Source organism: Coffea arabica, chromosome 2c (assembly GCF_036785885.1).
Source record: "Coffea arabica cultivar ET-39 chromosome 2c, Coffea Arabica ET-39 HiFi, whole genome shotgun sequence".
In the NCBI taxonomy this organism is placed as follows: Eukaryota; Viridiplantae; Streptophyta; class Magnoliopsida; order Gentianales; family Rubiaceae; genus Coffea; species Coffea arabica.
The window spans coordinates 67,072,746-67,094,476 of record NC_092312.1 but is presented as its reverse complement, the minus strand read 5'-3'; the positions used below and the strand labels follow the sequence as shown (position 1 = coordinate 67,094,476).

The 21,731-nt window shown below is 34.5% G+C and overlaps 3 protein-coding genes across 9 annotated transcripts; all 3 read right to left on the bottom strand.

Annotated features, from left to right (window-relative positions):
* Window positions 1-2,659: 2,659 nt before the first annotated feature.
* On the bottom strand, window positions 2,660-5,823 carry LOC113727506 (uncharacterized). Of its 5 annotated transcripts, none has more exons than XR_011839569.1 (4): window positions 5,269-5,657; window positions 4,504-4,848; window positions 2,959-3,022; window positions 2,660-2,850 (listed from the first exon to the last, which is right to left on the bottom strand). XR_011839569.1 is itself a non-coding variant. In XM_072076187.1 (2 exons), the coding sequence occupies exons 1-2, from the start codon at window positions 5,279-5,281 to the stop codon at window positions 3,946-3,948; spliced, it is 927 nt and encodes a 308-aa protein (XP_071932288.1). In that variant the 5' UTR covers window positions 5,282-5,669; the 3' UTR covers window positions 3,931-3,945. The 5 variants fall into 5 exon arrangements, 1 of the variants encoding a protein (XP_071932288.1); XR_003457835.2 differs by having other exon boundaries at window positions 2,984-3,022; window positions 5,269-5,654; XR_011839568.1 differs by lacking the exon at window positions 2,959-3,022 and having other exon boundaries at window positions 5,269-5,650.
* Window positions 5,824-6,342: 519 nt separating this feature from the next.
* On the bottom strand, window positions 6,343-10,153 carry LOC113727505 (ankyrin repeat domain-containing protein EMB506, chloroplastic-like). Of its 3 annotated transcripts, none has more exons than XM_027251714.2 (8): window positions 10,047-10,136; window positions 9,296-9,774; window positions 8,825-8,904; window positions 8,478-8,576; window positions 8,268-8,366; window positions 8,067-8,165; window positions 7,881-7,979; window positions 6,343-7,118 (listed from the first exon to the last, which is right to left on the bottom strand). In XM_027251714.2, the coding sequence occupies exons 2-8, from the start codon at window positions 9,714-9,716 to the stop codon at window positions 7,014-7,016; spliced, it is 1,002 nt and encodes a 333-aa protein (XP_027107515.1). In that variant the 5' UTR covers window positions 9,717-9,774; window positions 10,047-10,136; the 3' UTR covers window positions 6,343-7,013. The 3 variants fall into 3 exon arrangements, with proteins under 3 accessions (XP_027107515.1, XP_027107514.1, XP_071932287.1); XM_027251713.2 differs by having other exon boundaries at window positions 6,981-7,118; window positions 10,051-10,153; XM_072076186.1 differs by lacking the exon at window positions 10,047-10,136 and adding an exon at window positions 9,966-10,038 and having other exon boundaries at window positions 6,981-7,118.
* Window positions 10,154-13,707: 3,554 nt separating this feature from the next.
* On the bottom strand, window positions 13,708-21,165 carry LOC113727504 (probable serine/threonine-protein kinase At1g54610). Its single transcript, XM_027251711.2, has 8 exons — window positions 21,018-21,165; window positions 19,994-20,510; window positions 19,620-19,904; window positions 19,192-19,509; window positions 17,011-17,238; window positions 16,205-16,305; window positions 15,509-15,620; window positions 13,708-14,174 (listed from the first exon to the last, which is right to left on the bottom strand). The coding sequence occupies exons 2-8, from the start codon at window positions 20,399-20,401 to the stop codon at window positions 13,881-13,883; spliced, it is 1,746 nt and encodes a 581-aa protein (XP_027107512.1). The 5' UTR covers window positions 20,402-20,510; window positions 21,018-21,165; the 3' UTR covers window positions 13,708-13,880.
* Window positions 21,166-21,731: the final 566 nt, after the last annotated feature.

The window sequence follows — 21,731 nt, the reverse complement described above, 5'->3', positions numbered from 1 at the left end:
TGAAAATTTTAGCAGTAATTCAATCATAGATGAATTTAGTTCTATGAAAGAGCGTATAGCTCAATTTACTTCTAAGAAAAGATGTTGAAATTTCAAAGTACGTTAACATAACTTTTATCTTTTTTCAATTGAAAATAGTTACATTTATATTACATGGTTATATATATATATATATATATATATATATATTGCACAGGTGACATATTGGAGAGCATCTTCTTATAATGTGCAAATTGGATGGTTTGTGATGTTATAAGATATTTAATCAAAAGTTATTTTTTTGTTAGTTTTTGTTATGACTGTACCGCATATTTATGAATAGACATACCTTTATAATTAAATTTAATATTTGATATTTTTAGATGTCATATATTTAAATAGAAGAAAATTATTTTGAACATAATATATTAAGATAATTTTATTAGGAAAAAATTTTGGCCCAAAAAAAAATCCTGACTCCGTCACTGCTCGGGACTGTTGTGGAGTGGAGGCATGATCAATGATGGAGCCAAGGGGGGCAGAAAGCATGGGGGATTTCAAGGTGTTTAAATCCGTGTTTCGGGCTCTTAAACCTTCAATAGACGGCTTCACACACTAAAGTCTAAAGTAAGAACAGCTGCTTCTTTAACGTCGCATTTGGGATGCCATACACTTAAAACAACAAGGAGTATTGATAATCAGAGGGATCAGGCAAATGTGGTGAAATTGAATGAACGATCTTGTTCCTGTGGGGAGTTTTGATATTTACAAGATCTCATACTATTAGAATTTGCAGGATTCTACGAAAATGTTCTTTTGATTTGATTGACTGTTTCTATACATCTACTGAGATGTTTCAAACATATTCAGGGTGTTTTAACCCAATCCTTCCAGAGGGACACTGCCAACTTTGATGGTCATGAGCACAACTGTGCTAACTTTGATGGATGGAGAAATACAGCTAGGTTTTGCATGGTGTTATACAAAGGCAATCTTGGGTACTTTTGCTGTATGTTTGTGGGTGGTGGTCTTTGCTAGCTTGAAGCCTTGAAATGAATACTTTTGTCATGTAAAGCAAGTATTGCAAAAGTAGATGAAGCTTCACATTATGTAGGTAATGAATATTATTACTGCATCTTTTTGTGTTTATAAAATCATGTCTTTCCCCACACTTAGTGTTTATTATTGTCGTTGTAGAAGCTGTGTTTCTAATTTTTAGCCATTTGTTTATCCATTGTTATGACAATACTGTTTGGATGCAGAACTCACACGTATTTCTGAGCATCATTCATTTCTCACTATGCTTTTATGGACCTTCAGGTTTTAAAGTGAACTACCCAAGCCTTCCATTTTTAATACTCCCTCCGTCCCATTGATAGTGTCATACTTTTCTTTTTGGGCTGTCCCAAAATATTTGTCATGTTTGACATTTCAAACTATTTTAAGCTATGAATTTCCATTTCTGCCCTCCATTAATAGTGTGATAATGCATGTGCTAGTTGGCCCACAAATTGATGTGTGGTCCCAAAGGACATCCAAATATTCCAACTTGTATCATATTTGACTTTCGGCTCCAGCAACAAAGTTCCGACTCCAGCCAAATTCATCATCAAGAATGTGCACATGGCTCTTTTAAACTTCAATTGCAAACTGATTTTGTTATCAAGAGGATCATTTCGATTTTTTGCAGGAAATAGAATATCGAGATGATTTAATTAGTGATTTTCTTTTGAAAGCTTTCAATTTTTAAATTATTTTCATACGCACTAATTTGTTAAGAATGATCAACTTTCACAAAATAAATTCATATTGAAAGCAAGAAAATAGTGTAAAAAATAGGTGAATAATTTTAGATTGACCCAAAAACTAAATGAGCAAAATAATAAGGCATGTTACTCTACTTGGAGAAAAAAAACTACACTCACTACCAAATTTAATTTAAACGTAGTCTATGGAAGTGTCAGTTCCTCTCTTTTTTTTTAATGTTTCAAAACTCAAAAATGCAAAAACAGATATTCTACCACCAAATAGCAAAAGAATGCAAACCAATATGCACTATTTCCCCTTTATAGAATAATGCTATTGACAGTTTCAAAAACTCCAACAAAGTAGTGTTTCAATGTTTATACATGTAGGGGTGTTTCGCGAATCGAGCCGCTCGCGAGCCGATCGCGAGCGGCTCGAATACGAGCTCGACTCGAGCTCGTCAATATCGAGTTCGAGTCGAGCTCGAGCCAATTAAATCGATCTCGAGCTCGAGCTCGAGCTCAAAAACATTAAGTTCGTCCGCTCGCGAGCTCAATTATATATTTATTTTTTATTTTTTATTTTTTATTTAATAGTAAAATTACATATATATCTCTAATATTTTATTATTTGTTAAAAAAATTATTATTTTATTCATTTTAAAAATAAATATTTATTTTTTATTTTTTTAAAAATAATTATTATTATTATTATTTTATTTATTTTTTAAGCTCGAGCTCGAGCTCGAGCTCGACTCGAATTTGACTCGAGTCGAGCTCGAGCTTGATATTTTGAGCTCGTCGAGCTCGAGCTCGAGCTCGAGCTTCACAAAATTAACTCGAGCTCGGCTCGTTTAGCCAAAGCTCGGCTCGAGCTCGACTCGTTTGCACCCCTATACATGTACATAGCTTCACTCAGCATTGCACATTTTCCCTTTTGTACAAAAATCAGCACTACTACTACTAACGTCAAGCTAACTTGACTGAGCTATTCTAAAATCTTGTAAAGTGAAATAAAAGCAGTCAATGAAAAACCACTAGTACATAAAAGTGCTTCTATATTCTTTGCCCAATCAAAAGCTTGCACCACAAAATCAAAAGGGTTGGATTGCTTGACTTCAACCATCTGCCAAAAGATGAGATAGGACACAATTTAGTGATAAACAACAAATAAAGATGCTCTAGAGCAAAGTGAACAAGAATAGCTAGACAAATGAACATTGAGTACATGTACATTTTGCACATTAGAACACCCATACCATTTTGTTCAAAACACATGATTAGTAAAGTTTAAGTACCTACAAATATGAAAATAAGGAACACTAGTTAGTTTAAACAACCATACACACAAGAAATTAGAGATAAAAAAATCTTTAAAAAAAAAAGCTTTATAAAATCTTACCTGTCCAATGAAGATAATCATGCTTGCATATGACTTAGAACTTGATTCACAAGTTCTTTTTCACATTCTATTTGCAGTGGAAGACAACTTTCTTTCATTAAATGGTGCTTCCCAATGTGTGGCACTTTATAGTTATTTCCCCCAAGATTTTTCATCACCTCTACCATACATGATTGCAATGTTAAGAAAACATTGTTTAGACTTTCACTTGATAATTCATCAAATGACTTTTCCACAGCAAGAATTAGCTCATCAATTGACAAGGGTGCTTCTTGATGTTGCAAGGATTGTATAGCTCTAAAATATCCCAAGTCAAGAACATTCATGTCCGGACTGTTAGGAGGCTGAAATGACAAGTGAATATCAAATCCATCTCTAGAAGCAGCTTCAATAAATACCGGATCAGTGGGATTAATATGTGGTTTTGCATTATCCTGTTTGATCAAAATTTCAGTAACACTACCACCATCCCGTGGCCATTTAGCATGTATTGCAGGTAGGGGTGCAAACGAGCCGAGCTCGAGTCGAGCTTTGGCTAAACGAGCCGAGCTCGAGTTAATTTTGTGAAGCTCGAGCTCGAGCTCGACTCGAGTCAAATTCGAGTCGAGCTCGAGCTCGAGCTCGAGCTTAAAAAATAAATAAAATAATAATAATAATTATTATTTTTAAAAAAATAAAAAATAAATATTTATTTTTAAAATGAATAAAATAATAATTTTTTAACAAATAATAAAATATTAGGGATATATATGTAATTTTACTATTAAATAAAAAATAAAAAATAAAAAATAAATATATAATTGAGCTCGCGAGCGGAGCTTAATGTTTTTGAGCTCGAGCTCGAGCTCGAGATCGATTTAATTGGCTCGAGCTCGACTCGAACTCGATATTGACGAGCTCGAGTCGAGCTCGTATTCGAGCCGCTCGCGATCGGCTCGCGAGCGGCTCGATTCGCGAAACACCCCTAATTGCAGGCAAAACCTGTTCAATTAAATATCTCCTATATACTTCCTTGGTCACTAACAATATTGGCTTAGTTTCTAATGTACCTGCCATACGATTTTTACTACTCCTCTTTGCTGGTTCTTTGAATACAAAAGGAAAAATCCCAATTTTCCCATCAAATGTTGGGTTACCAGAGCAGTCAAAACGTGGTCGAGCAACAGCAGCTAGGAACATAACTTTCACAATGAACTTTTTGCTCTTACATGTCCTAAGAGGTTCTTCTTCTTGAGGATGAAGATAATATTTTTTACATTCTTTAGTCATGTAAAACCACTTTTCATCAATATGCACAACATTGAACATACTCATAAATGTTGGATTGCTGTTGAGACTTTCTGGTTCAAGCATTGACAAGCAAAAGTTAAGCCTTACTTGCTTATTCTGATCTGTCAATTGTGGTTTGAGTGCATTTGAGTGTGGCCTTATAGCACCTTCTTTAATTCGTCGGTGAAGGGTTGATTTGGACACTTTCATTTCACTGGAAAGTGACCTGATGTTTGTCCGACGCCGGAGAGGAATTGCCATGATCAAAGTAAAATCAATATCCACTCGTTTTCTTCCGCATCTTTTAGAAAATCTGCGTGATACATCAACTCTTCCATCTGTAGAAGTAATTGCTGCTAGCTTCCAAATTCTCTGAACTGTCCTAACACTTGTTTTAAATAGGCTTGCAATGTTCCTGATGGTTCCCCTTTTCAATTTACCGCCATTACTTTCCTGTAATAAAGCTTCAAAAATCATTTGCCTTTCTTGATTAGTCAATCTCTTTGTAGAATTATTAGTTTCAACATCATTAAAAGTATCCATATTTCTTTTAAGAATCACCTTTGAAACATGGTGTAAAAAAAAAGGAAACAGAGTGTTAAAACAAAACAAACGGACTGCATATATAGAGGTACAAATCAGTGTACAATTCCATTAAATATTTTAAAATAGGCATTTCAAGACTTATTTTTGGAGTAATCCGCCAAAATCCAAATTTTCAGTAAATAATTTGGCGGCAAATCAATCTTTAAGAAATTATAGACAAAATAATCAATAAATAAACATTACAAAAGTTTAAAAGATTCAGCCTTTCTTACATGAGAAAAGAGAAAAAAACCATTAAAAAGAAAGAATAGAAGACAGTTAACTAACCTTTTAATCTCATTTGTTATCAACGATGGATTAGCAATCAACTTCATATCCTTCCAATGCTTCTCTCTTGAATTGGAGCACCAATATTGTAATCAAAGGTGAAAACTTTCAAGTGAATATGGAGTATGAAAAGAGGGAATTTGTAGTTATTCCAGAGAAATTATCGTAGCTTAAATTTGCAGCAATTGAAGAATGGCTAACGACGGAGAATCAGAGAAGATTTTAGTAGTAGGCGGTGATGAATGTCTGCTAGAAGAAGGAAACAGTTTCTGTGGCAGCAATTGATAAGGAAACGGTTTTTGTGGCTGAAACAAAAGATTGGTTTTTGGTGGGTCCCATTTTGACCCATTTGCTTTGGATGAAGAAGATTTTGATAAGGAAATGAGCTTTTGTTTTTGGTAGCCGAAACAATGGAATGCCTTTGATGGGTCCCTCTTTGACCCATTTATTTCTTGAGTCTGTCGGTGAATGTGAAGGGCAAATTTGGAACCCATGGGTTTAAAAACAAGTGGATTTTACTGTGCATAAAAAGCGCTGCTTCCCAAGCGCGACAGACTTTAAGGGACGGAGGGAGTAGCAGGGAAGAAAGAAAAATTGGGATTTAGAATTACAAGAACTGTCACAGTTGCAGTAGAGTATTGTTTAAATTCCATTATTGCTAGATCATCCATATAATGGAATTCCCAAGGGAAAAGTTTTCTTTTGAAATTCCCAATTCTATGCAGTATACTCTCATGCCTTAACCAGAATCTTGTCTAAACAAAATGCAGATGTTTAAAAGGTTAAAAATTTTGTACTTTCTTGAAATTTCATTTTTCATTTAATACTTTTGACATTGAATTTTGGGGAAGGAATATATCCTAAAAAAAATGTACCAGTAAAACATTATTGATGCCAACATTTAAAGGGTGCATTGACTGCACGTTAACAGGAAATGACAATATTGAATTACTGACAGATTGCGCAAGTAAACTGTATTGACTTAATGAACGACTCTACTCTAATGCATTCACAGCAGAAGATTTTGGACAGCATCTCAATCGCTTATAAAGCCACATCCAAAGTAAATGAAAGTGATAAAAGAGATATCTGTATAAGCATCTTGAAGGTACACAAAAACGCGTTGCACAAGCAAATGTGTTACAATTTAGCAAGTTTATTCATGTAAAGATAATAGAAAGCTGGAGTCTCTTCATTGTCAAAAGTCCAAAACAAGTATATATTTCTTTCAACTTTTTGTTCGCCAACAAAGTGTCCTAAACTAAAATGTCACAAAAGAGAATAAAGGGCCCATCAGCATGAAAGGAAATCCCAGTTGGCTAATAAAAATGTTCAATTGGTGGTGGCACTATCCGATCTGAAGCAATCACCACAAGATTGAGCATGCTGATCCATTTCTGCATCATCGGAATTTGAGAAGTGATGGTTTTGAATCTGGAGACATGGCAATTGGGAGTTTTGTATCTTAAACAACTCCACTTTCAAGTACAGTTGGTCCTGAATGCAACAGTTGTTTCAATATTACAAACACTCCTACCATGCCTAACGAACAGAAGCATGGTATCTTTGATCAAAGGCAAGGCATGTATGGGCTAATTTTGCTGTCCAAGGAGCTGAGATGATTTAGCTAGAAAGGAAGCTATTGAACATGATTGATCATCGGTTATTATCATGTCAATAAACTGCAAATCACCTCTGGTGTTGACAACAGATTTTCTATACCAGAATGGCATCACAATAACCACTCATAATTCTCTGTAAGCTGGTACAATCTTGAGTAACCTGGCAAGCTCATAAGACTTGAAATCCTTCCCATAACATAAGCTGAGATCCAAAGGTGTATTCCCATCCTTAACATGACAGAGATTGAATTGATTTCATCAATGCCACTCGGAGGAAATTGATTAATGCCACGAATGTAAAGGAACTGATGAATATATTGATTCAATTCAATCTTTTACAAAAACTCATCAGGAAAGATCTGAAGTTTAAGCTTGAGAAGTCCACAGTATTATCAATGTGGGAATAAGGCAACTAGTATAAACACTACAGGCAGTTAAGTTGCTTCACAGTGCATGCATGAGTCTTTGAGATTCTTTTAGGAAAAAAGGGACAGTGGGAAAAAAGGGACAGTGGGCAGTGACATGTCATAGATTTTTTATGATAGTGAAGGAGAAGGGCATGTGCTCATGAGCGTGCTGTGATTCGTATTCATTTTCCGAGGGCCCAGGGGGTTGGGGTGGGGGGGGAGTGAAAAATGGCGAGGTTCATCAACAAAAGGAGATAAGAGTTTTGCTTAAGAAATGCCATGGGCTTGTTAGACATTCCACTTAAGTGTGGTCTATAAGGTGTTTCTACTTTCTCCAACTTAAAATTCTTTTGAATGATTTGTCAGGTTACTTGAATTTTGATGAGTGGGTATTCCTTTCGTAAGACAACAAAGACAAAAGATGTCTTAGTTTTCCAAACTTGAAGTGGCCTACTTGTAATTTAGTCAAGCCTCAAAGTATCCAGATGTGATCACCTAAAATTATGATGACACGCATAGACAAACTAGAAACAAAAAACCAAATTGTATTAAGCCCTTAGATGTGCATAAATTATGCTTTTACCATATTTCTCCTTGTCTTGTCTGCACCATTTACTAGTAAGATTTTCGCTATGTCTCTGTTTCTAGTTTGCATGGCAATGTGTAGCGCAGTCCACCCTTCCTGAAATGTGCATGTAAGAGAGAGAGAGAGAGAGATTAAATAACTAAAACTCGGAAAGAAGGTCAATGATTAACACTGTATGCTCACATTATCAGCAGCATTCACATCAACATTTTGCTTGATCAATAACTTGACAGTTTGCATTGCTCCTACTTGAACTGCATAGTGAAGGGGTGTAACTCCATCCTAATGACACGATAAACATATATCCGTCATGCATGTTTAAAGTTTTTTCAATTCAGAAAAGGAAAAAAGGAAGTGGCCAGTAAATTGGAATAAGCTTCTCACCAAATCTCTAAGATGAGGGTTTGCACCTCTCCTGAGAAGGTGACTTATAACTGCCTCCTTTTTGCCAATAATTGCATGATGTAGGGCAGTAAGACCATCCTGCTCACAAAAGTGATTCAGGTGACTTCTCAATCATTATCGGGCTAATACCAATTCTACAAACAGATTTCAAGAACTCCACCACTTCAAGGTTATAGACAGATACATTACCTTATCAACCTGGTCAACATCAAGCCCATTTTCAAGAAGTCTATCCATAAACTTTATCTGCCCAGCCAGCGCAAAAGTATGAAAAGGTTTCCATTTTACCTGGATGATAGTTCAAAGTAATCAAAACATGAAACAGAGTTAGTTTCCAAGTCAGCACGATCAAAACTCTTGAATAAATGAACACTGACCCAACTCCCTGTACTACAGGATGTTGTCTAATATCGACAAGCAGTAAAAGGAAACATCAATTTTATACAGCTTATTATTTGTTAAAAAAGATGGCAAGCATTTCATTGAAAAACAAACCCAGTGGTGAAAAGAGGCTGCTCAAGAAATTTAAAACTCACAGTTGATATTTTCTCCAAATAAGGAGTTTCATTCGTTTGCAGAATTGCTCTTTCTTCTGGGCTCAAAAGCTGTTCAACCTCTGCAAGGAACAGGATAGCTAGTTATAGCAAATTCTTTTACTTAACAATCAATGGTGCTGGAAGTGTTGGTGAAGCCTCAAACTACATGAAAGAAAATTCAAATATCCAGAATAATCTGATAGCGCAAGAGGCCAAAATACAATAAGCGCAGCAACAAGAAAATAGAAGACCAACCCATTTGAAGTGCAACATAACTCAAAAAAAAAAAAAATCGAAAAGTTAAGACTATAGATGCCAACAAAGAACTCATAATAAAGATTTGTTAGTCAGAAATGTATAGAATCATTACCCAAGACATATTCTAAAAGCAACTTCTTCATTTCAGCCCAGTTTGCTACATAATTATACATACAAGAAACTCGCCAAAAACCAAAAAAATAAAAGCATTACCCTTTACAAAATCTTCTTCCTCCTTGCTCTCAGACAAGTGATCGGCAACTTCAACGAGACGTGCAGCGCCATTCTCCGGTTCCCAATCACTCTCAAAATCCAAGTCATTCTCCTCCTCTTCCTCCTCTTCGCTCTCCTCATCATATTCACTGCCACTACCATCATCTGGATCCTCCCAACGCCCTCGTCGACTTGCCACTGAATAAACCCCCTCTGAATTAGCAAAACAACAAAAAATTCTTCCTCCATCATTCCTCCGACGAAAAAAATCCGGGCCCCTGCTCTTTCCTTTGGGCCAACTGATTACTTTTCTGAAATTAAGCCTGCTACTAGAAACTGGTTCAAGAATTGGAGTAACAAAACACAAATTTGAACCCATTTGTCTCCAACAAAATTCTAGGCTGCCCAGTGGAGCCATCATCTTCTAGCTTTTCAACTCCTCAGCTGGAATTCTAGAATATAATACAACCAAACGATATCTAAAACCCAAAAAAAGAAAAAGAAAATCAGTATAGGATGCAAAAATGCTAAAAAAACGAAAAAAGGAAAAAGAAAAAGCCCAACACGATTTTGCCAATAACAATAGGAAAAATCAAGAAAGTTGGGAGTTGAATTAAACGACGTAGGGCTGTGTTGAATAAATTTGAGCCCTCAAGGGTAGTTTTCATACCCAAAAAAATGAAAAAAAAATTATCCGAATTCAAATGCCATGAAAAAAAAAATGGAATTATCGGTTTAGGATAAGCATTACGGACAGATGTTTGTTGCAGTCGCCGGCGGGAGTGTGGCATACAGAGTTTAGTAAGGAAGCGTTTGGCGCCGTTGAAATTGAAATGAATATGAAAATCATACCAGAAGAGGAAAAAAAAAAAGGAAAAATAGTTCTAAACGTATGTTATATTTTGTAAAATAACTTTTTTCGTTCTTTATTTTTAAAAATATACTTTTACGTCCCTTACAAATTTATATTAGTCAAATTTGATCCCTATCTAGGTTTCCGACTAGTTTTTGGTTGAAATTCATCACATGTCTTGCATGTGATCATTTATTAGGGGCAAAATTATCAAATCAAAATTTACATAATCCATATATAGTCCCTTATATTTTACAAAATGAATTGTTTCGTCCCTTATATTTCACAAAATAAATTTTCATTTATTAGGGGCAAAATTATCAAATCAAAATTTACCTAATCCATCTATAGTCCCTTACATTTTACAAAATGAATTATTTCGTCGCTTATATTTCACAAAATGAATTTTTTTTATCTCTCATTGACCATGTGTACGAATAACTTTTTTTTTTAATTCATGTATATATCTATTTGTTTTCATCTAAACAGTACAAATAATGTGTAATATATCTCTATTTGATTTAACCTAAACAGATCGGTATATATATGGATTTAAATCTAATAATTTTGTTTTAAACCTATATATATATATATATATATATATGTAATTTCACCATGTGAATCTATCCAATATTTGTAGCCTTTTTTTATTTTAATAATAATTCATTTATTGAGTTGTTTAATAAGTGTATTTAATTAATATGTGTTAATTCGAATTCTATAGTTATACTAATAAATTGCAGTTTAAATTTGAAATTTTTATTCGCTACTTTTAAGACCAACAGTTGAATTTCTTACCTTATAATTATTTTAAAATTTGAAAGTGTCAATTACTTACTTTTTTTTGTCATACTTTTCCTTTGTTTATTTTTTCTGTTTAAATTTAATTCGATATAAATATTTGATAATGTTTAGAATTAAATGTCTTCTTTGTTTTCAATTTTGAAGTAAAAGGAATGAACATGAGTGAAAAGCTAACAATTTTTTTTAAACTCCTGTATCTATTTTAATTTCACATGAACAGTACGTTCAGGAGAAATCAAATAAATATATATTACATGTTATTCGTATTGTTCAGGTGAGATCAAATAGATATATACATTAGTCTAAAAAAAAAAAAGTTATCCATACACATGAACAATAAGGGATGAAACAATTCATTTTGTGAAATGTAAGGGACAAAAAAATTTATTTTATGAAATGTGAGAGACTATGGATTGAATGATGTAAACTTTGATGTGACAATTTTATCCTTCAAAAATAGTCACGTGCAAGGCACGTGGTGGATTCCGACAAAAAACTAGTCGGAAATCTAGATAAGGGTCAAATGTGATCAATATGAATTTGTAAGGAATGTAAAAGTATATTTTTAAAAGTGAGAAACAAAAAAAGTTATTTTACAAAATATGTGGGACGTTTTAAACATTTTTTCAAAAAAAAAAAAAAAAAAAGTGCTCCGCAAAAGGAGAAAAGTAGAAACCATTACCATAAGATTGCAGTTGAGTCCCTTAAGTTTGAGAGAGTATCCAGTTTAGCCTTAGCAAATTTCTTTGAGATTTTCTCTCGTGAGAAAAATTTTGTATTAATTTTGAAGGAGATGCCAATTTAGTCAGTCTTGACTAGTATTTCAAATCTCATTCTCCTTTCCCGTTTTTAAATCCCATTCTTCCCTTGTTGGATTTTTTTTTAAAAACTCGTGTTTCAAACACTTGTGTTCTCTTTACATTTTTCAAATGTACTCAATTCGAACTTAGTTATAATCTATCCACTTGAATTTTAGTTCATTAGTTCATTTGGAATGAAAATAGACATCAACATCCCCCATAAATGGTAAATAATCAAACTTAATTGCTGAGAATTGTATATTTCTGCTTTTCATTTGCTTACCATCTACTTTCTGAAGTGTTTTTTTTTTTTTTTTTTGGGTAAGCTACATTCTGAAGTGTTGAAAATGATAGTTCTTTATAAAATTTTCATGTAATTCTTTTTTCATTAGATGCTTTAAATTCTATGGGAGAAGTCAAGGTACAAATATAAAAATTACAAATTACAAAAGTACAAGAGACAAATGTGTCAAACGACAATGATTGAAACATTTACTACAAACAAGTAAAAAAGAAAAGAAACCAAATCTCCAAGAGCAAAAGATACAAGGGACTCGTGAAAATCTAGTTTGGTTTTTCTTTCTTCCCTTCCTCATGGATGCATCACGCTATTCAAGTGTAGTGCACGCTATTTAAGTGTCTATTTTGAGAGGTCTGCACCCATCAGAAAGATTCATAAAATTAGATTCGAAGTAAATTTTTTCAAATTAGCGTATAAGGAACTAAGTAAGGATGTCAATGAGGTCAGCTAGCTCGACTTTGGCCTATTTGGCCTATAAAAACCCAATGAATGTTATATATAATAGAACTGAATAGAGTTATGCCTGAATTAAAGATGAATTGAGTTTGAACTTCACTAGACTCAAATTCGATTAAGACTCGGCCCATTCATATATATGTGTGTATGTAATATATATATATATATATATATATATATATATATATATATATTACACATATATACACACACATAAAATTGTACATTAATGATATATATGTAATATATAATTATACATATTATAACATTAAAGAATTAATAATTTTATAGTAATTTATAAATATTAATATATTATTGTAGTTGAGTGAATCGTATATATACTGATAAAATGTATACTCTATCATCATTGAATCCATGATACATGTGTAAAAGTTAAATTTCAAATTTAAAATTTACATAGGTGTTAATCATTACTATCGGTGTAGAAAAGATTAATCTTATATAATTATGTCTTTAACTATGAGTTTAGACTGAATCTAATATATGTCCGAAACGCATATTAAATAACGAGCCGAACATGAGCCGAGCAAACTAGGTCTAAGCTTAAAAGCCCAAAATCCCATATACTTTTTGAGCCAAACTTGTGCTCATCGAAGTCCAGCTCATGGAATCCGATTGACACCCCAAAAAATAACATTAACCCCTACACGCAATATACCATTTAAATAGATGTTGAACAAGTTTACCATTATTGACCTCCCTTACTATTAATTACCTTTGATTTACCTTAAATTCTCTATTGCCAATATAACACCAACCAGCCGAACCTTTCACATCAATACAAAAGCATCATGTATGCATGCCTATTGTCTCAAATTATAATTATCTTGTTTCTTCCTTTTGTCTTTCCTCAGTTGGCCACTGGTTCACCAAACATGTAGCGTTGAAAGTGAAAATCCTTGTTTGTTAAATGCCTAGCCGCAAAATGAAATTAAGGTGTAGGAATGAAAAGGAAGGACTTTTCTTTGCAAGAAAGACACTTTTTCACCACATGAAAGATTTTAATGAGACACTATGCTACCATGAAATAGGAAAACGGTGAGGTATTTCATTCAAGAATTTCACTAAATAAACATCTCAAAATCGGGAACCGACCAAAGGAAAAGAACATATACACAGTAACAAGGAAGCTAATAGGCCCCAAAACAAATATAGCAGAAGAAGAAAGGAGTATCTATTTTGGAAAAAGAATAGGATAAGTCCACTCTAAAACCACTTGAACAAACTCATTTGAACGAAATGTGTAGCTGCATAAATAGATCCAAGACTCCCATGGCCAGCCCTGATTCCCTGTGTAGCCTGAAAATTTTTTAAACCAATATTCCCTTATATGTTACACCCTCAAAATTGCTATTTTCTATCTTTCTTTCCTGTTTTCCTCGCTTCCCGTGCATCATTTGCAGCATTCTTCTTACGTCTCGCTGCGCCACCATTAGCAGGGTCTACTAGCGGACCTGACCAATTTTGGACAGGTTCTTTTGAATATGTGAAGGACGTGGAACTAAAGGGCACATCAGGAGGAACGAGAGAAGGATCAATGTGATGTGAAGCCCCCAGTGGAACACCAAGTGCTCCATCCTGGTGTGGTGGAGGAAACTTCTCACTCTTACTCTTTGCATTCGCATGGGAGATTAGACGCCGCCGCTGCTTAAGAAACAAGCGTTCAAGTCAAAGAAGCTTGGCTAACCAAAACAAAACTAAAAGACTTGAAAGAGGTCGTTGCGTTAAACATGATTAATCTGCCAAGTAACTCAAACCATAATGCCAGAATGAAGATTCAAGGGTACCACCTAATATCTCTGTTAAGATTCTGGAGCAGTGAACGATCAACTTGAAATCAAGTATAAAATTTCAAGAATTCTTGCTTTATGATGCAAAAAGATTCTAGCAAGTAAGATGGACAATACATTGAGACAAAAGGATAATATAAGGAAGTCAAGTGATAGTATGGATGTCCTGCAGATTGCACCTTACATGTTTCAGTTCTTAGCATTAAGATATAAATCAAATGTATTTTTAGTCATTTATCAAGAACCAGAGGCTACAAATAGATAGACACTAATTAAGGTTTTATTTCATTTTCTTGGTTTTTCCTGAAAGCCAAATCCATAATCACAAAACAAATTTGTATTCTTATGTCAAACTCCCTTCTGTTTCACTTTTATTACTCCATTCTACTGTACAACTGTGCTTTCAACTGCATAGCAAGGTAATGTTCAACATAACTGATACTTACTTTTACTTGCTCTCATGATAACATTTAGATTTCTAATAAGCATAATTGCCAAGATCACAAATGTTTAAATACAAAATACACTCGAGGAACCTAAATGAGAACATTTAACCGAACCCTAATGTCAACATAAGGACATAAAATTTGATTACAAGACGATGCAATCAGCTTTGAATCAAAGTGTCTAGAATATATTCCGTGTGTTCTTTTGTATCTCATGAAATCTTGTTAAATAGATGAACTATAGTGCATTTTGTACCACAAGTACTCTGGAAATATCTAAATTAAGGTGCAGAACAATTTTCTTCAAATGCTATTTAATCAAATGTCCAAAAGTAATGAAAACTTCCACTGCTGCTGTGCTAACTTTGACAACTACTGTCACCCTTAAACAACCTAAATCTGATACAAAAATTAGAAGTCCAGTAGGAAGTGAGTCTTGAGTTTTTTTTTTTTTACTTCACCCCCCCTCCTCTTTCTTTCACTTTGTCTCTCCTATTTTATGTGATTTGGGTGTTTGGATTTCGTAACATGACATAAGTCTCTGCTTATCTTGAGCTTAATACCTGCAGTGTATCATTATGGATTACTAAACAATATTATCTTCATATAGCTGCATATATTTCCCCCAGAAAAGGTTCCCATTTTTAAGCAGTCTATGTGTATTCCTCAACATGGGTAAAAAGAATGATATGTAAACACATTTTAATAGATATTCACAGGTTCAAGCAACAAGAAGACATACGTCAACATTAGATTGAAGTTCAGCATTGGCATCAGGAGCAGGAATTGCCCGGACAGCACGAGTTCGGTTTCTCCTGGCACCATCACCCTGGGCTTTAGTAGCAGCTCTTTGCCTGCAAAATGGATGATAGATTAGCAAAATACTCATCCATTCGTACGCATAATGCACTCAAAAAGGCCAGGAGCAGCAGCATATATATGTACACATATACATGTACATATATATATATGTATAGATGTACACACACACATACATAAATATATAAATATACACATGTATGTATGTATATGTATGTACGTATGTATGTAAAGATTAAACTAACAGAAAGTGCAGACGGGCATTGAACTAAACGCCCATGCACTGAATGAGAGTAAAATCTAATGGACAGATACCAGAAACTAGACAAACTGTTGATTCAAAATTTAGCTCGGATATAAAGCACGATAAGACAACTACAGCAGAAAACCCCATGATAAAATTGGACCCTGAAGTCCACCTTTGTGTGTATAGTCCCGTGGTTGCACTAACTTTTTGCCATATTTGTCCAGTCAGCACTTCTTGTTAACAGAAATATATCGTCGACACACCCATTTCCAACTTTAAGAGACATATAAGGCAATAGGAAAACCACAAGGAGGGAGTCTGTTGCATAAATTCTAAGGCTCCTAGAATACAAGTTTAAAAAGCCATCCTAACCTTCGAGCTTCATCATCCCGTCGCTTGGCATCCATCTCCTTGCTTGGAGGATACTGAGGAAGACTGGCAGGATCACAAGCAAATGGTTCCGTAGTAAAGAACTGCAACATTAACAATAATTAACACAGTTTGAAGGACATATACAGGAGATCTACACAATAATTGTACACAAGTTAACTTCAATTGATAAGAACTCTATCTGAAACCATGCAACAGGTTTGTTTTGGAATGTCGAGGAGTAAAACTGAGTTTGTTGCTTTTCTCAGGGCAATCACAAATTCATTGCATTTCCAGTTTAACATTATACAAATGTTTGAGCGAGGAACCTACTAACCTGTAATTTAGACAACTTCTTCCAATATAAAACTCCTCAATTCCACAGTGTTTATAATGCAGAGACAGAAACTTGATTTGAAAGTTTAAACTTAATTTCCAAGTTTAATTTTACTCTTTCAGCATATTGGGGGAGCTCTATCTTCCAAAGATGGCAAACCGATTTCACTATTGATGACACATTAACGTGAGATATATGCGAGTTAAAACTCTTTAAATCATGTCAACCTATACATTCCTAACATCTAACAGCTTTTAATTTTCCAAACTTGTCAGAATGTCAGCTAGTAGATGGATCTAGAAGTATCAAAATAGTGAGTTACTCCAAAAGAAGCCCAAATTGTCATTCATAAGTAGTAAAAATAACACCAAGAGCTGGAAAAGTTAATTAATGTTTTTGAAATGGGTTCAAGAGTCAGAAGGAACTTTTGGGATTTAAGTTGCGGGTAAAACAAGACAAAAGAAAAACTTACTTCACTCTTTAAAGCATCTGTTGCAGTCTTCCTATCTGCTGGGTCAATTGCAAGGAGGGTATCAATCAGCGGCAGAGCTGACGATGGAAAATCCTTAAAAGTCTCCCTAATGCATCTCCTGTAAGGCTCTCGTGGCTTGAATAATGTTGCATTAGGAAGTTTACACTTCTTCCAATACTCATCTGAAGGCGATCCACAAAGCTTGTATATCTTATGCAGTTGTTCTACCTTGGTAACAGAAAAAAATAGATGTTAATGGCCTTTAAAGGACCATTTCAGCAGTTATAAAATATTTGATAACAACCTAAACAATTGCATGTATGTAAACCCTGATATTTCATTACAATAATGTAAAACACTAGCATTCTAGACATTGAAGTCCATGGGAAGGTAAAAGGTTTCCAATCTATTTTTAAAAAAATCCATTAGGGCCTGTTTCAATTGTTTAAAACAGGCCACCAGCTGATTAAAATCTAGGCTTTGTCAAGCCAAAAGCTGCTGTAAGGCATTCACATTTGCTTCTGACTTGTATTTTTAGGTAATACTAGAAAAATCTGATCCTGATTCTGGGAAGCATTCCAACGACTTCTCTCTTCTAGTTCCTTCCATTGTTTCCATTCCCCCTGCGGTTGGTTATGGCACCCTCCACAAGGAGAGATTGCCATTTGTGGCAGCTCATACTCTCTCTGTTTCACCACTTGTGGCTGCTCAATACCATGAGCATACATTTAAATCAAGAGAGGAGCACATTAGGTTCCTTTTTGTCAAATCTGAGTCTAAGGGTGTAAAATATGGTGGGTCCAGAAAAATTTGTTTTCATCTTCAGATTTTGAACTTAAATTCTCTGCATACAAATTTAAGATGTTGAGACATTTCAAAATACCAAGGATGGCACTAGAAGGGCAGGGTGAATGTCATAATACTCTTCCCTGTGTTATAGTGACCTGTCACTTCTCCTTATTATGTTCCAAAAGAATCAATTTTCTACCTACCCTACCTCTTTCTTCCAATATTCATTTTACGTCATTTTCTTTTCCACACTTTCTCTTAACATCATAGCCATTCAATGCTACCTAGAACTTCATACTATAATTGACTGGGACAACTGATTCAAGCATGGAATATATAAGCTCAACTAGATAACGCATATAAAAAATCATGACTTAGCAAACATGCCTTATTTCAACAGCTTGAAGTAATAGACTAAAAAATAAGTTGCAAGAACAAGCATACACTATTGACAAACATGTATTTGTGGCATGGATTGAACTGTGAAGTAGCATGAGATAGTAAGGATCCTAAGCTGCATTTAGAAGAGTAGAAGATGGCTAGATGCCAACAGTAGGAATTCATGAAACACGAGTACAGAATTTCCTCGAGTGTCACTTGAAAAGCACCCAAGGAAACTGAACCTTATGACATTAGATTCTATGTCTCCTAAAATGGAACCCAGGCTCATTTGAAAATAAGTGCCTTAAGCTTCAGCTAGAAGGAAAAACACAAGGAACATGACAATGCAAAAAGGCAGAGATGCATAAGAGATTATATTTTTGACATAGCCTAATGTATCGGCAAAACTTTAGGACCGGAAAATTATTGACATTCAGTTTTATCAAGTTCCTAAATGACATAGAAAAGGTAAAAAACTATTCTCAGTAGCATTAGCGTAAAAAATATCCTAGTAGCTAAACAATAATGCATCTTCTTAAGCAGTAAGCAAATTTCCAAGGGTACCATAAAGAATGTTCATTTCTTTCAAAAACAATATTGGAAGCATTTTAGTGGAAAAAACACTTATTTTTTCCATGTTTTTTTTTAATATAATTTCATAATGCAAGTACAAAGCCCTGTCAATTAAGGGTCTACTTGGAAAAATGTTAATACTCAATTCTCCAGAGTCCTATTAATAACTAGACCATATATATTTAACAACCTATTCAACTTCAAGAAAGGCAGATATCCTATCTGCCCAATCTATCACTTTATATAGTCTTGACAAGTGATAACATTCAAGCAATATAAGGAAAACAGATCATTATTCAGATATAAATACAGATGGAAACACAAGAGATAAGCATGAAATTCATGAAGTGACACCATACAGAATTTAGACAGATTAGATAATTGGGACTCTTCAATAACCAAAACTTGAAAAAGTAGAAATGAAAAACTCATCAGTACCTCCGTACGACCTGGCATAATGGGTTTGCCAGCCAATAACTCAGCCAAAATGCATCCAGCACTCCACAAATCAATACCCACACCGTAATCAGTAGCACCAAGAAGAAGCTCTGGAGGTCGATACCAAAGTGTAACAACACGGCTAGTCATTGGGTGCTTATGGTTAGGATCATAAATGGTAGCCAATCCAAAATCTGCTATTCTCAATATTCCAGAATTGTCGAGAAGAAGGTTTGATCCTTTAATGTCTCGATGAAGCACATGGCGTTTGTGACAATGCTCCAGTCCGGACAATAACTGTTTCATGTAGCATTTAACCTGCAACAGATAACTAACCCATTAGTTGAACATTTTTTGCAATTCAAGCAAAGATCATAAGCGGAGTTCATAACCAAGTAGGTAAGACTAGAATAGATTGTTAGTCTAACCTGTGGTTCAGTGAACTTAATCTCAGGACTTGCAGCAAGTCCAGCCAAGTCATGCTCCATGTATTCGAAAACTAAGTATAAACTACAAGACATTCTTGAAGTGACCAGGCCCTCCAATTTTATAACATTGGGATGATCCAGTCGCCGCAAGATGATAATCTCTCTAGCCATGAATCTCACACTCTCTGGTTCTAAGTTATCAAATCGAACCTTTTTAAGAGCTACAATTTTTCCAGTTATAGTATCTCTTGCTTTGTACACATTGCTATATGTTCCTGATCCAATCTGAAATACAAATAAAAAAACACATACATCAATCAGACTAAAAATAACCATTATGCTTAGTCAAAGTATCAAGCAAACTCAGAACTGACCTTATCAATCTTTTCAAAAGTATCAGCACGTCGAGGAAGCCAACCATCGATTGCTTCTCCAACATGAGCAGATAACCAAGATGGCCATCCAGCAGCAACCTGTTCCCCATATTTATGCTTAGGGGGATTACCCAACCTCGGATTCGGCTTTGACCTTCTCCTCTCACCCTTTGGTTTTTCCTCCCCCTCCACCTTAACCTCCTTAGTTTCCAAAGCGGCATTACTGACACCAACAGTATTATTCTCATTATCTACCTTGCCTGTATCGACCACAACCTCCAACCTGTCATTCGGCTCAACACTCACACCCTTACTCTTTCTCTCATAACCCGCCGTCTCCTTCCTTTCATCCTTGGAAGACTCGCTTACTACCCCAGACGACACCTCACGACCAAATACACACCCCATTTCTCAAACCTACACTTCATCGCTCAACAACATTCTCACAACCTCACCCAAATTTATAATAAACCAATCAACAAAGCCCAATCTTAAACCTCTTCAATTCTCAAATGTCCTGCAAAAACCCCCCCAAAAGATTCACCAAGAGAATTAATCAACAATATACTACCAACAGTAAAAAATAACTATCTAACTTCAACCTGATCGTCAACTAATCAAACTTCACAAAAAAAAAAAAATCCCACTAATAAATATCTCAAGATAGAGCTAAAACTAAAAGTAAACGGCATTAAGCCCAAAATACAAAAAAAATCCAAATTTTTATGGCATCGAAATCTCACTTCAACCTGATCAAGTAAACGACTTCAACTAATCAAACTTCACAAAACTCCCACAAATCAACACACCAAAACAGAACTAAAAAGAAAATCACAACTACACAGAAAATAACCCCAAAAAAAAAAACCAAACCATATACTGATATCCCAAAAGATAATTAAACAAACAAAAGGGTCAAGTGAGCACAGTGTAGAAATAAAAACCCTAGTCGAAAAAGTGAGAAATTCATCAAAAAAAAATTCATATACACGCACGCATAAGCAAGATAGAAAGTAGAAGAAACCTGATTGGATTAAATCTGAGAAAAGGGGAAGAAGCAGAAGAAAAGTGATGGCTTCAGAGGTCCCAGTGTAGCTAGAGGGAGAAGGCTAGTTGCTGGGTCTGTAAGAGTTGAGACTCGAGACAAGAAAAGAGAATAATCATACTAGAAAGAGAAGCGATCGGACTTTGACAGGAGCTCTTACGAGATTTGGATTTTCCTTTTATTATATTTATTTGTTTTTTTATTTTATTTATTTGTTATTATTTAATTTTATTTTTTGTTGTACTAACAAAAAAATAAAATAATAAAGTATTATAGTAATATGTTATGATTATTGTATTTGCATGGTTGATCTCTTCATCATTGCTTTCTTATGAAATATGCTTTTGCTGCTTGCTAGTCAAAGGTCCGCTGCCTTGGTGGTGCTCTGGTGTCCTATGGACATTTTCACCCTTTTTAGGTTTTTTTTTTCTTTTTCTTTTTGTTTTGATTTGGTTAACAATTTGCATAAAAGTTAACTTAATTTCGGTCTCGTTTAGGGTTGCCATGGTTTATAAGGAAATTAACAAAATTACTTTCAAATTGCCAAAATTAATTGTGGTGATTTATAAAGAAACACTTCTAACATAAGTATTTTTAACAAAATTACTTTCAAGTTACCAAAATTAAGCTATTTAAATTACACGAAATTAGTTACCAAACATCTTATTTTAGTGTTTAAAAACTTTTTTTTTC

Excerpts from the sequence above, each read along its gene's own strand:
- LOC113727505 (XM_027251713.2), bottom strand. The coding sequence starts at position 9,716 with ATGATGGCTCCACTGGGCAGCCTAGAATTTTGTTGGAGACAAATGGGT. Across the intron at positions 8,367-8,477 it reads ATGTTGACCAGGTTGATAAG|GATGGTCTTACTGCCCTACA; the intron begins GTAATGTATCTG and ends TTTTGTGAGCAG. Across the intron at positions 7,119-7,880 it reads ACAAGACAAGGAGAAATATG|GATGGGAATACACCTTTGGA; the intron begins GTAAAAGCATAA and ends TGTCATGTTAAG.
- LOC113727504 (XM_027251711.2), bottom strand. The coding sequence starts at position 20,401 with ATGGGGTGTGTATTTGGTCGTGAGGTGTCGTCTGGGGTAGTAAGCGAG. Across the intron at positions 16,306-17,010 it reads CAGATGCTTTAAAGAGTGAA|TTCTTTACTACGGAACCATT; the intron begins GTAAGTTTTTCT and ends TTAATGTTGCAG. Across the intron at positions 14,175-15,508 it reads AACTTCAATCTAATGTTGAC|CGGCGGCGTCTAATCTCCCA; the intron begins GTATGTCTTCTT and ends TTTCTTAAGCAG.